We start from the raw sequence: 16,586 nt of genomic DNA, 5'->3' as shown, positions 1-16,586 counted from the left end.
ATAGGCTTTCATTGTCGCTGCCGACGCCGCCATTCGCGCCGCGGGGCTGCCCCGAGGGGAGCGGGGGTGAGTGTGGCTCCCCTCGGGGTACTCCCGGTTCCTGCGGGCAGCGACGGTGCGGGCTGGACGGGAGGGCGAGGCGGGGATGGCGTGTGCTACGCCCTGTGGTGTCCGGGTCCTCCCCCCAACTCTGGGGATGGCCGTGGGGGGAATTCCCTCATGGACGTTCCCTAATCCCGGTGTTCCCATGGAGATCTCTGAGAGGGGAATTCCCTCATGGACGTTCCCTAATCCCGGTGTTCCCATGGAGATCTCTGAGAGGGGAATTCCCTCATGGACGTTCCCTAATCCCGGTGTTCCCATGGAGATCTCTGAGAGGGGAATTCCCTCATGGACGTTCCCTAATCCCGGTGTTCCCATGGAGATCTCTGAGAGGGGAATTCCCTCATGGACGTTCCCTAATCCCGGTGTTCCCATGGAGATCTCTGAGAGGGGAATTCCCTCATGGACGTTCCCTAATCCCGGTGTTCCCTTAGCGAGTGTTCCCTGAGGAAGGAATTCCCTCATGGATGTCCCTTAATTCTGATATTCCCTTGGAGATGTGTGAGGGAGGAATTCCCCTCATTACGTCCCATAATTCCCATATTCCCTTGGAGCTCTGTAAGGGGGGAATTCCCTCATGGATGTTCCTTAATCCCAGTGGTCCCTTGGAGCTCTGTAAACGAGGAATGCCCTCATGGATTTCCCTTCATTTCGATATTCTCTTGGAGCTCTGTGAAGGAAAATTCCCTCATGAATTTCACTTAATCCCGATGTTCTCTTGGAGATTTCTGAGGGAGGAATTCCCACATGGAAATCCTTTATTCTCACTGTGATATCCCAGTGTTTCCTTGGTGCTCCATGAGGGAGGAATTCCCTCATGGAAATCCTTTAATCCCACTGCCATATCCCTTGGAGCTCTGTGAGGGAGGAATTCCCTCATGGATTTCCTTTCATTCTGAAATTCCCTTGGAGATCTCTAAGGGAAAATTCCCTCATGGAGGTTCCTTAATTTTGATATTCCCTTGGAGCTCCGTGAGGGGAGAATTCCCTCATGGAAATGCTTTAATCCCCCTGCTATATCCAGGTGTTCCCTTGGAGCTGTGTGAAGGAAAATTCCCCCATGGATATCCCTCAATCCCAGTGTTCCCTTGGAGATTTCTGAGGGAGGAATTCCCACATGGAAATCCTTTATTCCCACTGTGATATCCCAGTGTTTCCTTGGAGTGCCCTGAGGGATGAATTCCCTCATGGATTTCCCTTAATTCTGATATTTTCTTGGAGATCTGTGAGGGGGGAATTCCCTCATGGATGTCCCATAATTCTGACATTCCCTTGGAGATGTGTGAGGGCGAAATTTCCTCATGGATGTTCCTTAGTCCTGTTATTCCCATGGAAATCTCTGAGGGAGAAATTCCCTCATGGATTTCCCTTCATTCCAATATCCCCTTCGAGCTCCATGAGGGGAGAATTCCCTCATGGAAATCCTTTAATCCCACTGCCATATCCCTTGGAGCTCTGTGAGGGAGGAATTCCCTCATGGGTGTCCCATAATTCCAATACTTCCTTGGAGATTTCTCAGGGAAAATTCCCTCATGGACGTTCCTTAATCTCAATATTCCTTTAGATCTCTGTGAGGGAAGAATTTCCTCATGGAGATCCCTAAATCCCCTTTTCCCTCAATGTTTCCCAAATCCCATCTCTGCACCCTCTTTGCTTTATTCCCTCTGTGCTCAGATTTTCTCTTCCCTCTTTTTTTGGTTTCTTTTACATTTTTCCCTATTTTTATCCTTGCTCCAAATCCTTGGGGGAAGCTCTGTGGGAAGTGGGAGGTGCCAGACCTGGAAACAAAGGGAAGATCCCAGAGCATTCCCAAATATTTCAGAAATTTCTTTCCCTCTGCCCCTTCAATTCATCAATTCCTTGGAAATATCCCACTGAAATTTTCTTTTCTTGCTTTTTTAGGACAGAACCAGCTCTGACAAGAGGAAGAAACATCCATAAAAAACATCCATTTCCCAGCTATCCCAAAAACAATGCAAAACCCAAATTATCCCAACACTCATTCCCCCTCAATCTCCCCATGATTTCCCACACTTTTAAATCCTCAAATCCCATTTTTAGCAGGGCTTTTTTTGGGATTATTTCTCCAAATTCCTTGGCTCGGCCAGGAATTTTTTGCAGCCTGCATGGACAGAGCAACCTTTGCCTGTTCCACCGCTTTTTTCCGGGATTTTGGGAATTCTTCTCCAGGTGCTCTCCCCGGGGGCCACGTGGATTTTATTGACAAAGTTGATTCCTTCACTTATTCCGATTTTTTCCGGGATTATCTCATTCCCAACCACCCCTGCATTTTCTCAGCCAAATTCACCGAGGATTGGGGCAGCAGGAAAAATTGGGTGACGTGGGATGGGAAACCCAACTTTGAGCATCTCCTGCAGAAGTTTGGTAAGTCCTGGGATTTTTTTTTCCCCATCCTAAAGGATTCGGTATTTTAGGACTGAATTTTAGGGATGAAAGCACTAAAAAATCCAAAAATCCAAGATTTTCCTGAACTAATACATAGGTTTTTTTCCATTTATTCACTCCCAAATTTTATTTTTTATTTATATTTAAATGAATTTAAAAATTTGAGAATTTAACTATTCCAACTCCTAAAGGACTCAGCTTTATAGGATTGAATTTTTTTCCATGGGAAACCCAACTTCAAGTATCTTTTGCAGAAATTGGGTAAGTCCTGGGATGTTTTTCCCAATCCTAAAGAATTCAGTATTTTATGACTGAATTTTAGGGATAAAAGCACTGAAAAAACAGAAAATGCCAAGATTTTCCTAAACTAATAAATGGATTTTCTCCACATATTCATTCCCAATTATTTTTAATTTATATTTAAATAGATTTAAACTCTTGGAGAATTTAATTATTCCAAATCCTAAAGGATTCAGCTTTATGGGATTGAATTTTAGGGATAAAAACACTAAAAAAAACCTAAATTCCAAGTTTTTATCCTAAATTAATCCATGGATTTTTTTTTTCCATGGGAAACCCAACTTTGAGCAGAAGTTTGGTAAGTCCTGGGGTTTTTTCAAAATCCTAAAGAATTCAGCTTTTTAGGATTGAATTTTCAGGATAAAAGCACTAAAATAACCCCAATTCCCAAGCTTTTGCCCAAAATGAATCCATGGATTTTTCCCATTTCTTCACGGTCTGGTTTGCAGATTCCAAACTGAAATGTATTTCCCCATTTTATTTATAATTTATTATTTAAATAAATTCAAAATCTTGGAGAATTTAATTATTCCAAATCCTAAAGGATTCAGTCCTAATCAATCCCTCCCTCCTAATGGATTTAAGGGGAAAATTCCCTTTAAAGAAAAAACTGGAAAATTCAGGTCACAGCAAGAAAAAAAAAACCAGGAAAATTTGGGGCACATGAAATAAAGAGCAGGAAAATCCAGGACACTTAAAATAAACCACTCTGGATTTGGGTGGTGTTTCCCTGGAATGGTTCCTTTGGAATATCTGAAGCCCAGAATTCTGTGGGGATGAGCTTGAGGGAGGTGATTTGATGGATCCTCCTCATTCCTGAGGGATTTGTAATTCCTGGATGGTGTTCCTTGGTTCTGGAATATTGGGATGTTCCTTTGGAATATCTGAAGCCTGGAATTCCGTGGGGATGAGATTGAGGTGGAGATGATTTGATGGGTCCTCCTCAATCCTGAGGAAAACTCCTGACAGATTTTTAATTCCAGGGTTGTATTTCCCTGGAGCGATGGTTCTGGGATATAGAATATTCCTCTGGAATATTTCATCCCCTGCCCAGAATTCCGCAGGGATGAGCTTTAGGGAGGTGATTTGATGGCTCCTCCTCATTCCCAAGGGATTTGTAATTCCTGGATCATGTTCCCTTGGAATGGTGGTTCTGGGACATTGGGATGGGTCCTCTGGAATACTGGAAGCCTGGAATTCCATGGGGATGAGATTGAGGTGGAGATGATTGATGGGTCCTCCTTATTCCTGACAGATTTGTAATTCCAGGATTGTATTTCCCTGGAACGATGGTTCTGGGATATAAAATATTCCTCTGGAATATTTGAAGCCCAGAATTCCGCAGGGATGAACTTTAGGGAGGTGATTTGATGGGTCCTCCTCGTTTCCAAGGAAAATTCCTGAGGGATTTGTAATTCCAGGATTGTATTTCCCTGGAATGATGGTTCTGGGATATTGGGATGGTTCCTCTGGAATATTTGAAGCCCAGAATTCCACAGGGATGAACTTTAGGGAGGTGATTTGGTGGGTCCTCCTCATTGCCAAGGGATTTGTAATTCCTGGATCATGTTCCCTTGGAATGATGGTTCTGGGATTTTGGGATGGTTCCTTTGGAATATTTAAAACCTGGAATTCTCAGGGATGAGCTTGAGGGGGAAGTGATTTGATGGATCCTCCTTATTCCTGCAGAGGATTCCCGAGGGATTTGTAGTTCCTGGATCATGTTCCCCTGGAATGATGGTTCTGGGATTGGGATGGTTCCTCTGGAATATTTGAAGCCCAGAATTCCATGGGGATGAACTTTAGGGAGGTGATTTGATGGGTCCTCCTCATTCCCAAGGGATTTGTAATTTCTGGATCATGTCCCCTTGGAATGGTGGTTCTGGGATTTTGGGATGGTTCCTTTGGAATATCTGAAGCCTGGAATTCTGCAGGAATGAGTTTGAGGGAAGTGATTTGATGACTCCTCCTCATTCCTGAGGAAAACTCCTGAGGGATTTGTAATTCCTGGATTTTGTTAGCTTGGAGTGATGGTTCTGGGATTGGGATGATTCCTTTGGAATATCTGAAGCCCAGAATTCCATGGGGATGAACTTTAGGGAGGCGATGTGATGGTGATTTGATGGATCCTCCTCTTTCCCGAGGAATTTGTAATTCCTGGATCATGTTCCCTTGGAATGATGGTTCTGGGATCTTGGGATGGTTCCTTTGGAATATTTAAAGCCCGGAATTCCATGGGGATGAACTTTAGGGAGGTGATTTGATGGCTCCTCCTCATTGCCAAGGGATTTGTAATTCCTGGATCACATTCCCTTGGAATGGTGGTTCTGGGACATTGGGATGGGTCCTCTGGAATACTGGAAGCCTGGAATTCCATGGGGATGAGATTGAGTTGGAGATGATTGATGGGTCCTCCTTATTCCTGAGGAAAATTCCTGAGGGATTTGTAATTTCTGGATTTTGTTAGTTTGGAACGATGGTTCTGTGATAGAGAATATTCTTCTGGAATATTTGAGGCCCAAAATTCCAAAGGGATGAACTTTAGGGAGGTGATTTTACAAGTCCCCCTCATTCCCTGAGAAAATTCCTGAGGGATTTGTAATTCCTGGATCACGTTTTCCCCGGAGTGATGGTTCTGGAACATTGCGATGGTTCCGTTGGAATATTTGAAGCCCGGAATTCCGCGGGGCTGAGACTGAGGCGGAGATGATTTGATGAATGCTCCTCATTCCCGCGGAAAATTCCCGATGGATTTGCAATTCCAGGAGAAGCCGTGGTGCCCGTGGCCAACTGCGATGTCAAGGAGTACAACTCCAACCCCAAGGAGCAGCTGCCCTTCAAGGAATACGTGCAGTACTGGCGGGAATACATCGGGAACGGCCACCGCTCCCCACGGGGCTGCCTCTACCTCAAGGACTGGCACCTGAGCAGGTCAGGGCTCGTTCCCAACAATCCAGCACCGGGAATGTTCCTCTGGAGAAGGGAGGCATCCGTGGAACCCTCAGAGCCCCTTTCAGAGCCCAAAGGGTGTCCAGGAGAGCTGGAGAGGGATCTGGGACAAGCATGGAATGACAGGACCCAGGGAATGGCTTCCCACTTAATTTATGAAGGAATTCCTGGTTGGGATGGAATTCCCAGAGAAGCTGCTCCATCCCTGGAACTGCCCAAAACCAACTTGGAGCACCCTGGAATAGTGGGAAGTGTCCCTGCCATGGGGCTGGGACTGGAAGTTCTTTAGGATCCCATCCAACCCTAAAATTTCCATGATTTTCAGTTGTTCCAGTTGGGGTTTTGAGGCAAAGCAGACAAGCTCAGCATCAGCACGGAGGGAAAATACTCCAACATTCCCTGAGGGATTCCAAAGCCTTGGCCTCCAGCTCCAAAAAGAGCCCCAAATTCCTCAAATCCCCGATATTCCAGGCTGATGTCATTCCCTCAGCCTCATTCCCAGCTTTTATTCCAAGCTCAAGATCCATTTAAATTCAATTTGGGCAGGAATTGCTGGCTGGGCAGGTTGGGAGGGGCTGGGATGGAATTCCCAGAGCAGCTGGGGCTGCCCCTGGATCCATGGAAGTGTCCAAGGCCAGGCTGGAGCTGCCTGGGACAGTGGGAATTGTCCTTGGCCATGGAAGGGGATGATCCTTAAGGTCCCTTCCCACCCAAACCATTCCATGTTTTCTCCCTATGGAAAATAGGACTGGAGCAGCTCCTACAGTCAGACCTGGAGTGGGATTTGGGTTGGGATTATTCCATGGCCATGTTGGATTTGGGATCCTTTCATAGCCACTGGCTTTTCTGGGAACATTCCCATTCCTTCCAGTTGCCTTCCCCCAGCTCTGCCTGTCCTTCTCCAGCTGGAAAAGAACCTTGGGAAGGAATTTTCCCTGTGGGAATGGGGAGGGGCTGGGATGGAATTCCCACAGAAGCCGTGGCTGCCCCTGAATCCCTGGAAGTGCCCAAGACCAGCTTGGAACAATCTGGGACAGTGAAAATTTGGGATAAGCTGCTCCTTCAACTCCTTTTCACCCCAAACCCCTGGAATTCCATCCTGAGGGATCCACCTTGCTCTTCCCACTGCATTTGGGGGATCCTGTTTTCCCAGGCTGCTTTTCCAAGTGTTTTTGTTTTCCAGAGCTTTTCCAGAGCAGGATGTTTACACCACTCCCGTGTATTTTTCCTCGGATTGGCTCAATGAATATTGGGATGCCGTGGCTGTGGATGATTTTAGGTTCGTCTACATGGGACCCAAGGGATCCTGGTAAGGCTCTCATCCCAAAAAATTCCTTTTGCAGCTGAATATCCCAGGAAATTATCCCATTATCCCTCAGGATAAGCCGGCAGGTTTCCCGGTGTCCTGGTTGGCTCTGGGTGGGAGGGAAAAGGGAAAACCCCAAATTGTGCCCACAAAAACAGAAAAAAAAAAAAAAAGTATCTGGGAGATTAAAGGAGAAATTCCCTTGGGATCAGCCACGTGGAATGTGCAGGGGTAACTCCAGTGTTTTCCAGGGGAAAATTCCAGGTGAAAATTCCAGCCCAGTGTTGGTTGTAAAGTTGAATTTGGGGTGTTTTTATCAGAATTCCCTGTCCTTAGGGGATTTTCAGGATAAATTAAAAAGAAGCACAAAGGATATAAAATACTCAGTTATCCAGCCAGAATTCCATCAGGAATTTTGGCATCAGTATCCATATAATGGCCTTTTAATAACCAAAACTCCCATCATCCAACTGAAATTCCATGAGGAATATTGGGATCAGCATCCATATAATAGCCAAAACTCCATAAAGTAGAGAAGATCTAAAACACTCCATTATCCAACCAAAATTCCATGGGGAATTTTGGGACCAGTATGGATACAGTGATTTTTTAATAGCCAAAACTCCCATCATCCGTCTGAAATTCCATGAGGAATTTTGGGATCAGCAACCACGTAATGCCCTATTAATAACCAAAACTCCCATCATCCAACCAAAATTCCATGAGGAATTTTGGGATCAGTAACCACGTAATGCCCTATTAATAACCAAAACTCCCATCATCCAGCTGAATTTCCATGAGGAATTTTGGGAAAGGTATGGATACAGTGGCTTTTTAATAACCAAAACCCCATAATCCAACTGAAATTCCTCACGGAAATTTGGGATCAGTATCCATATAGTGGCCTTTTAATAATCAAAACTCCACAATCCATCCAAAATTCCATGAAGATTTTCAGGATCAGTAGCCACATAATGGCCTTTTAATAACCAAAACCCCATAATCCAACTGAAAAATTCCTCATGGAATTTTGGGATTGGTATGGATTCAGTGGTGCTTTTATAGCCAAAACTCCAAAATCCAACTGAAATTCCATGAGGAATTTTGGGATCAGTAGCCACATAATGGCCTTTTAATAACCAAAATTCCCATCATCCAACCAAAATTCCATGAGGAATTTTGAGATTGGTATGGATACAGTGATTTTTTCATGGTCAAAACTCCATAACCCAATCAAAATTCCATTAAGAATTTTGGAAGCAGCATCCATATAACAGCCTTAATAGCCAAAACTCCATAATCCATCCAAAATTCCATGAGAAATTTTGGGAAAGGTATGGATACAGTAGCTTTTTAATAGCCAAAATTCCATAATCCAACTGAAATTTCTTATGGAATTTTGGGATCAGTATCCATATAATGGCCTTTTAATGGCCAAAACTCCATAATTCTTCTGAAATTCCATGAGGAATTTTGGGATCAGTATGGATATAGTGGCCTTTGAATAGTCAAAACCCCATAATCCAACTGAAATTACATCAGCAATTTTGGGATCAATATCCATATATTGGCCTTTTAATAGCCAAAGTCCATAATCCAACCAAAATTCCATGAGGAGTTTTGGGATCAGTATCCACGTAATGCCCTATTAATAAGCAAAACTCCCATCATCCAACCAAAATTCCATGAGGAATTTTGAGATTGGTATGGATACAGTGATTTTTTTCATGGTCAAAACTCCATAACCCAATCAAAATTCCATTAAGAATTTTGGAAGCAGCATCCATATAACAGCCTTAATAGCCAAAACTCCATAATCCATCCAAAATTCCATGAGAAATTTTGGGAAAGGTATGGATACAGTAGCTTTTTAATAGCCAAAATTCCATAATCCAACTGAAATTTCTTATGGAATTTTGGGATCAGTATCCATATAATGGCCTTTTAATGGCCAAAACTCCATAATTCTTCTGAAATTCCATGAGGAATTTTGGGATCAGTATGGATATAGTGGCCTTTGAATAGCCAAAACTCCATAATCCATTCGAAATTCCATGAGAAATTTTGGGATCAGCATCCATATAATAGCCTTCTAATAGTCAAAACCCCATAATCCAACTGAAATTACACCAGCAATTTTGGGATCAATATCCATATATTGGCCTTTTAATAGCCAAAGTCCATAATCCAACCAAAATTCCATGAGGAGTTTTGGGATCAGTATCCACGTAATGCCCTATTAATAACCAAAACTCCCATCATCCAACCAAAATTCCATGAGGAACTTTGGGATCAGCATCCATATAACAGCCTTTCAATAACCAAAACCGCATAACCCAACTGAAATTCCTCATGGAATTTTGGGATCGGCCCCCTCACCTTCTCAATGCCTCGAATCCACGTTGGAATTTTTCGGGATTGATTCCCGCCCGTCCCTGTTTTTTTCCCAGGACGCCGTTCCACGCCGACGTCTTCCGCTCCTACAGCTGGTCGGCCAACGTGTGTGGCAGGAAGAAATGGCTGCTGTATCCCGCGGGACAGGAGGAATTCCTGAAGGATCGCCACGGCAATCTCCCCTTCGACGTGACGGCTCCGGCTCTTCGGGACAAGAGGATTTATCCGCGCTACAGCCAGAGCCAGCCCCCTCTGGAGATTCTCCAGGAGGCCGGGGAGATCGTCTTCATCCCCAGCGGGTGGCACCACCAGGTTCACAACCTGGTGAGGGCATGGGTCCACTGGGAATCGCTCCGGGATCGGGAAGTTGGATCCCAAAGGTTTCGTTGGGACGGATGGAAATTGGGATTTCCAGGGAAAAGGTTGATCCGTTCTCCTGGGTGATGTTGGGAGGTTTGGAATGGTTTTCCCAGAGGAGCTTCATCCCTGGAAGTGTCCAAGGATAGCTTGGATGAGACTTGGAGCACCCTGGGATGGTGGGAATGGGATGGTCCCTAAGGTCCTTTCCCACCCAAAACATTCCAGGAATTCCGTGGGATAGAATTGGGGTGAGAAGGAGAGGAAGAGGAGGAGGACGAGGAAGATCCTGGAAAAAGGAAGAGGAGACAATGGAAATCCTTCCCAGGAAGGAGGAATTCCAGCTTGGAGCACTCTGGGATGGTGGGAATGGGATGGTCCCTAACGTCCTTTCCCACCCAAACCATTCCAGGAATTCCATGGCAGAGAATTGGGGTGAGGAAGAGGAGGAAGATCCCAGGGAAAAGGAAGAGAAAAGGATGAAAAAAGGAGGAATTCCAGCTCGGAGCACTCTGGGATGGTGGGAATGGGATGATCCCTAAGGTCTTTTCCCACCCAAACCATTCCAGGAATTCCATGGCATAGAATTGGGGTGAGGAGGAGAAAGATCCCGGGATAAAGGAATAGGAAACAATGGAAATCTTTCCCAGGAAGGAGAAATTCCAGCTTGGAGCACCATGGATAATGGGAAGTGTCCCTGCCCATGGGATGGGATGATCCTTAAGATCCCTTAAAATGGAATTTTTGGAGTGGCACATTCCATATTATCATCCCTAATAACTTAATTAGTGACTAATTACTAATTATCCATGGATTATCCCAGATTTTTGCCTCAGGAAGACACCATCTCCATCAACCACAGCTGGGTCAGTGGCAGCATTTTGGGAATTAGGGGTATTTTAGAAATTAGGGACATTTTGGATTTCTAAAGAAGGAATTAGGTTTTTGGAGCAGCAAATCCCATATTATCATCCCTAATCACTTAATTAGTATCTAATTACTTTTTATCCATAGATTGTCCCAAACTTTTCCCTCAGGAAGACACCATCTCCATCAACCACAGCTGGGTCAGCAGCCGCATTTTTGGAATTATGGATATTTTGGGTTTCTAAAGAAGGAATCAGGTTTTTGGAGTGGCAAACCCCATATTATAATCCTTAAAGACTTAATAAGTGTCTAATTGCTAATTATCCATGGATTATCCCAATTTTTTCCTTCAGGAAGACACAATTTCCATCAACCACAGCTGGGTCAGTGGCAGCACTTTGGGAATTATGGACATTTTGGATTGCTCAGGAATAGGATTTTTGGAGCAGCACATTCCATGTTATCATCCCTAAAAACTTAATTAATGAGTAATTACTAATTACATGTGGATTATCCCAAACTTCTCCCTCAGGAAGACACCATCTCCATCAACCGCAGCTGCGTCAGCGGCTGCATTTTGGGAATTAGGGACATTTTGGATTTCTAAAGAAGGAATCAAGTTTTTGGAGCGGCACATTCCATATTATCATCCCTAAAAACTTAATTAGTGACTAATATTACTAATTATCCATGGATTATCCCAAATTTTTCCCTCAGGAAGACACAATCTCCACCAACCACAGCTGGGTCAGCAGCCGCATATTGGCAATTAGGGACATTCTGGTTTGCAGGAATAGGATTTTTGGAGCAGCAAACCCCATATTATCATCCCTAATAATTTATTAATTGATAAATTACTAATTATCCATTGATTATCCCAAACTTTTCCCTCAGGAAGACACCGTTTCCATCAACCACAACTGGGTCAGCAGCAGCATTTTGGGAATTAGGGACATTGTGGGTTGCTCAGGATTTTTGGAGCAGTGCATTCCATATTATCATCCCTTATAACTTAATTAGTTGCTAATTACTAATTATCCATCAATTATCCCAGACTTTTCCCTCAGGAAGACACCATCTGCATCAACCACATCTGGGTCAATGGCAGCATTTTGGGAATTAGGGACATTGTGGGTTTCTAAAGAACAAATCTGGTTTTTAGAGCAGCACATTCCATATTATCATCCCTAATAACTTATTTATTGACTAACTACTAATTATCTGTGGATTATCCCAAATTTTTCCCTCAGGAAGACACCATCTCCATCAACCACAGCTGGGCCAGCAGCAGCACTTTGGGGATTAGGGACATTTTGGATTTCTAAAGAAGGAATCAGGTTTTTGGAGCAGCAAATCCCATATAATCATCCCTAATCACTTAATTAGTATCTAATTACTAATTATCCATAGATTATCCCAAACTTTTCCCTCAGGAAGACACCATTTCTATCAACCACAAGTGGGTCAATGGCTGCATTTTGAGATTTATGGATATTTTGGGTTTCTAAAGAAGGAATCAGGTTTTTGGAGCAGCACATTCCATGTTATCATCCCTAATAACTTAATTAGTTGCTAATTACTAATTATCCATGGATTATCCCTAACTTTTCCCTCAGGAAGACACCATCTCCATCAACCACAACTGGGTCAGTAGCAGCACTTTGGGAATTAGGGACATTCTGGGTTTCTAAAGAAGGAATCGGGTTTTTAGAGCAGCACATTCTGTATTATCATCCCTAATAACTTATTTATTGACTAATTGGTAATTATCCATGGATTATCCCAAACTTTTCCTTCAGGAAGACACCATCTCCATCAACCACAGCTGGGTCAGTGGCAGCACTTTGGGAATCAGGGACATAACAACTTGCTCAGGAATAGGATTTTTGGAGCCGCAAATCCCATGTTATCATCCCTAATAACCTAATTAGTGACTAATTACTAATTATCCATGGATTATCCGAAATTTTTCCCTCAGGAAGACACCATCTCCATCAACCACAGCTGGGTCAGTGGCAGCACTTTGGGAATCAGGGACATAACAACTTGCTCAGGAATAGGATTTTTGGAGCCGCAAATCCCATGTTATCATCCCTAATAACCTAATTAGTGACTAATTACTAATTATCCATGGATTATCCGAAATTTTTCCCTCAGGAAGACACCATCTCCATCAACCACAGCTGGGTCAGTGGCAGCACTTTGGGAATCAGGGACATAACAACTTGCTCAGGAATAGGATTTTTGGAGCCGCAAATCCCATGTTATCATCCCTAATAACCTAATTAGTGACTAATTACTAATTATCCATGGATTTTCCCAAATTTTTGTCCCTCAGGAGGACACCATCTCCATCAACCACAACTGGGTGAACGGCTGCAACGTGGCCGTCATGTGGAGCTTCCTGCAGGATGAGCTGGCGGCCGTCCAGAGGGAGATCAGCCAGTGGAAAGATCCCATGGACGATTGGCACCTCCAGTGCCAGGTACCCCCCGCTCCTGGATCATCCGGCATTTCCGGGATTCTTGGACTTCTCACGGCAGAATTTCCGTGGGTTTTAAGGAAGTAGGAGTTGGGGGGACAGCTTTGTTTTGTTGGGAAATGTTCCCTATAAAAGTTTGGGAATGCTGCCTGTAAAAGTTTGGGAATTGCTTCTGGTTGTTGGAACCTGCTGTGTCCAGGTTGGAATGTGTTGGTTGGAAAGGTGGGGAAAAATCAGGATCAGGAGAGCTGGGAATGTTCACATGGAGAAGGGAAAATCCTCAGAGCCCCTTCCAGAGCCTAAAGGGGCCCCAGAAAAACTGGAGAGGGATTTGGGATAAACCTGGAATGACAGGAGACAGGGAATGGCTTCCTATTGGAAAAAATGGGGATTTAGGGAAGGAATTCCTGGCTGGGATAAAATTTCCAGAGAGAAGCTGTGGCTGCCCCTGGATCCCTGGAACTGGGAAAGAATCCAGAAGATCAAACTTCACAATCCAACCAAAATTCCATGAGGAGGACAATGGGTGAAATTCCTTCCAAAATCTTCTGGATGAACCAAATCCCAAATTTATTTCTGGAAGCTGTTCCCTCTCCTTGGGTTGATTTCCTTCCAGAAATGAATATTTGGGAAAATCCCCACAGTTAATATTTGGGAAAAACAGTCCAGCTCCAGAAAAGCTGGAGAGGGATTTGGGATAAACCTGGAATGACAGGACACAGGGAATGGCTTCCCATTGGAAAAATGGGGATTTAGGGGGAATTTCGGGATGGAATTCCTGGCTGGGATAGAATTCCCATAGAAGCTGTGGCTGCCCCTGGATCCCTGGAGCTGGGAAAGAATCCAAAAGACCAAACTCCACAATCCAACCAAAATTCCATGAGGAAGAGGGTGGGTGGGATTCCTTCCAAAAACTTATGGATGAGGAAAATTCCATTTTATTTCTGGAAGCTGTTTCTTCTCCTTGGGTTGATTTCCTTCCAGAAATGAATATTTGGGAAAAACAACTCAGTGTCTTTGGATCCAGAAGCAATTCCAATGAAAAAATTATTAAACATAATTATTTATGATTCCAAAGAATTCCCAACTTCATCAGATCCAATTTTAGGGATTTTTTCCTGCTGTCATTCCCACTCTCACTCCGTTTCCCCCTTTAGCTGATCATGAAATCCTGCACGGGCATCGACTACAAGGAATTCTACAACTTCCTCAAAGTCATCGCGGAGAACCGGATTTCGGTGCTGGAGAAGGGCCTGGACGAGGAATCCTCATCCCAGAACAATTCCAAAGCCGCCATTTCCACCCTGGGAATGCTGCACGCCGTGTTTGACCTCAAGCGGACGGTGAAGGTGCTGAGCTCGTTAAGCGCTAACGAGGATTTCCGCAAGCTGGACCTGACCTCCCTGAGCCCTTCTCCAGAGGCTCTGCTCCAGCACCTGGAGTCGGCCATAGACACGGCCCTGCTCTGAATTCCTGCTTTTCCAAGAGGTTTTCCAAAGGTTTGGAGAAGGAAATGGACTTGGACAAGAGCTTCACCCAGCAGGAGGAGGGAGAACGGAAGGAGGGAGAACATTCCCAAGGTTCTGAGTGGTTTGCAGGAATTAAGGAGAAAACCACCCCAGCCAAAGGAAAATGCCAAACTTCCTTAGGGTTCTGAGCATCACTCAGGTCAAAAATTCCCTCTGGATCATCTGCTGTTGGAATGATGCAAATTCCCTGTGCTAAAGCTCAGCTTTGTTAAAACCTCTTCTCTTCCAGGTCCAGCTCACCTTTTCCATTCCTTTTTTTGGGAATTCCATGGAAGCCTGAGCTGGAGCCAGGATTTGGGAATGTTGATTCCATGTCTTCCAAAGTGGGATTTCCAAGGCTGAGACGCTCAGGATTAAATTTAATTTAATTCAACTCCCAGCAAAACCTGCCTTGGTATATCCCAATAATAAACAGGAATGGGAATGCGCTCCCAGAATTCCCTCCAGGAAAGATCAGGAAAGTTCTGAGTGGTTTGGAGGAATTAAGGAAAAAAACATCCCAGCCAAAGGAAATCCAAAATTTTTTAGGATTCTGAGCATCACTCAGGGCAAAAATTCCCTGTGGATCAAGCCTGGAAGTGGAATGAAGCAAATTCCCTGTGCTGAAGCTCAGCTTTGTTAAAACCTCTCCTCTTCCCGGTGTAGCTCAGCTTTTCCATCCTTTTTTATGGAATTCCAGCTGCTGAATTCCATGGAAGCTGAGCAGGAGCCAGCACCTGGAATCAGCCATAGACACGGCCCTGCTCTGAATTCCTGCTTTTCCAAGAGGTTTTCCAAAGGTTTGGAGGAGGAAATGGACTTGGACAAGAGCTTCACCCAGCAGGAGGAGGGAGAACGGAAGGAGGGAGAACATTCCCAAAGTTCTGAGTGGTTGGGAGGAATCAAGGAAAAAACCATCCCAGCCAAAGGAAAATCCCAAACTTCCTTAGGATTCTGAGCAGGCACTCAGGGCAAAAATTCCCTGTGGATCAAGCCTGGAAGTGGAATGAAGCAAATTCCCTGTGCTGAAGCTCAGCTTTGTTAAAACCTCTCCTCTTCCCGGTGTAGCTCAGCTTTTCCATCCTTTTTTATGGAATTCCAGCTGCTGAATTCCATGGAATCTGAGCTGGAGCCCGGATTTGGGAATGTTGATTCCATGTCTTCCAAAGTGGGATTTCCAAGGCTGAGACGCTCAGGATTAAATTTAATTTAATTCAACTCCCAGCAAAACCTGCCTTGACTCTTCCCAATAAAAAGCAGGAATGGGAATGTGCTCCCAAAATTCCACACTCTATCCCAAGCTCCAGAATTCCCTCCAGGAAAGATCAGGAAAGTTCTGGGTGGTTTGGAGGAATTAAGGAAAAAAACAAAAACCATCCCAGCTAAAGGAAAATCCCAATTTTTTGAGGATTCTGAGCAGGCACTCAGGGAAAAAATTCCTTGTGGAATTTTTTTGCGGATCCAGCACCTCCTGCACGCTTCCACAGCACAATTCCCACCCAGAATATTCCCAGAGGAACCCCCCCTCCTGCTTTTCCTTGGAAAAATCCCAAAACCTGGAAGCACAAATGGCTGCACACTGTTACCTTCAGGCCTCGCTTGAACTCCTCCCGAAATCAAAGCCGAGAAAAACTTGGAATTTCGGGAAGTTTTAGGAAGTCAAACTGAAAATCCACCTCGTTTTCCTTGAATTCCTTGGAATTTTTACCCCCCCTGCACTTTGCATGTCCTTTTCCAGTAGGAATTTTGCATTTTTTCTTCATTCCAAAAATACCAAGGAGTCGTTTTCCCGGATTCTTGAAGACGACAAGAATTGGAATAAGGAGCACGCAGAGCCTGGAATCTTCAAAATTCCAAAGTTTTATTTAAATAAAAATTCCTGGCAAACTTCCAGTTAGAGTCTCTCATTAATATA

The 16,586-nt window shown here is 44.3% G+C and overlaps 1 protein-coding gene across 1 annotated transcript; it reads left to right on the top strand.

Moving 5' to 3' along the window:
* Positions 1-7: 7 nt before the first annotated feature.
* JMJD4 (jumonji domain containing 4) lies at positions 8-16,456 on the top strand. Its single transcript, XM_059479773.1, has 7 exons — positions 8-66; positions 2,005-2,487; positions 5,574-5,739; positions 6,941-7,066; positions 9,514-9,781; positions 13,020-13,166; positions 14,321-16,456. Exons 2-7 carry the CDS (start codon positions 2,229-2,231, stop codon positions 14,630-14,632), a joined length of 1,278 nt encoding a protein of 425 aa, XP_059335756.1. The 5' UTR covers positions 8-66; positions 2,005-2,228; the 3' UTR covers positions 14,633-16,456.
* The last annotated feature ends 130 nt before the right edge of the window (positions 16,457-16,586 follow it).

The sequence above is a fragment of the Ammospiza nelsoni genome, chromosome 1 (genome assembly GCF_027579445.1).
Source record: "Ammospiza nelsoni isolate bAmmNel1 chromosome 1, bAmmNel1.pri, whole genome shotgun sequence".
Taxonomy (NCBI): domain Eukaryota; kingdom Metazoa; phylum Chordata; class Aves; order Passeriformes; family Passerellidae; genus Ammospiza; species Ammospiza nelsoni.
The sequence above is the reverse complement of the archived record's forward strand: the minus strand, read 5'-3'. Positions and strand labels throughout refer to the sequence as shown.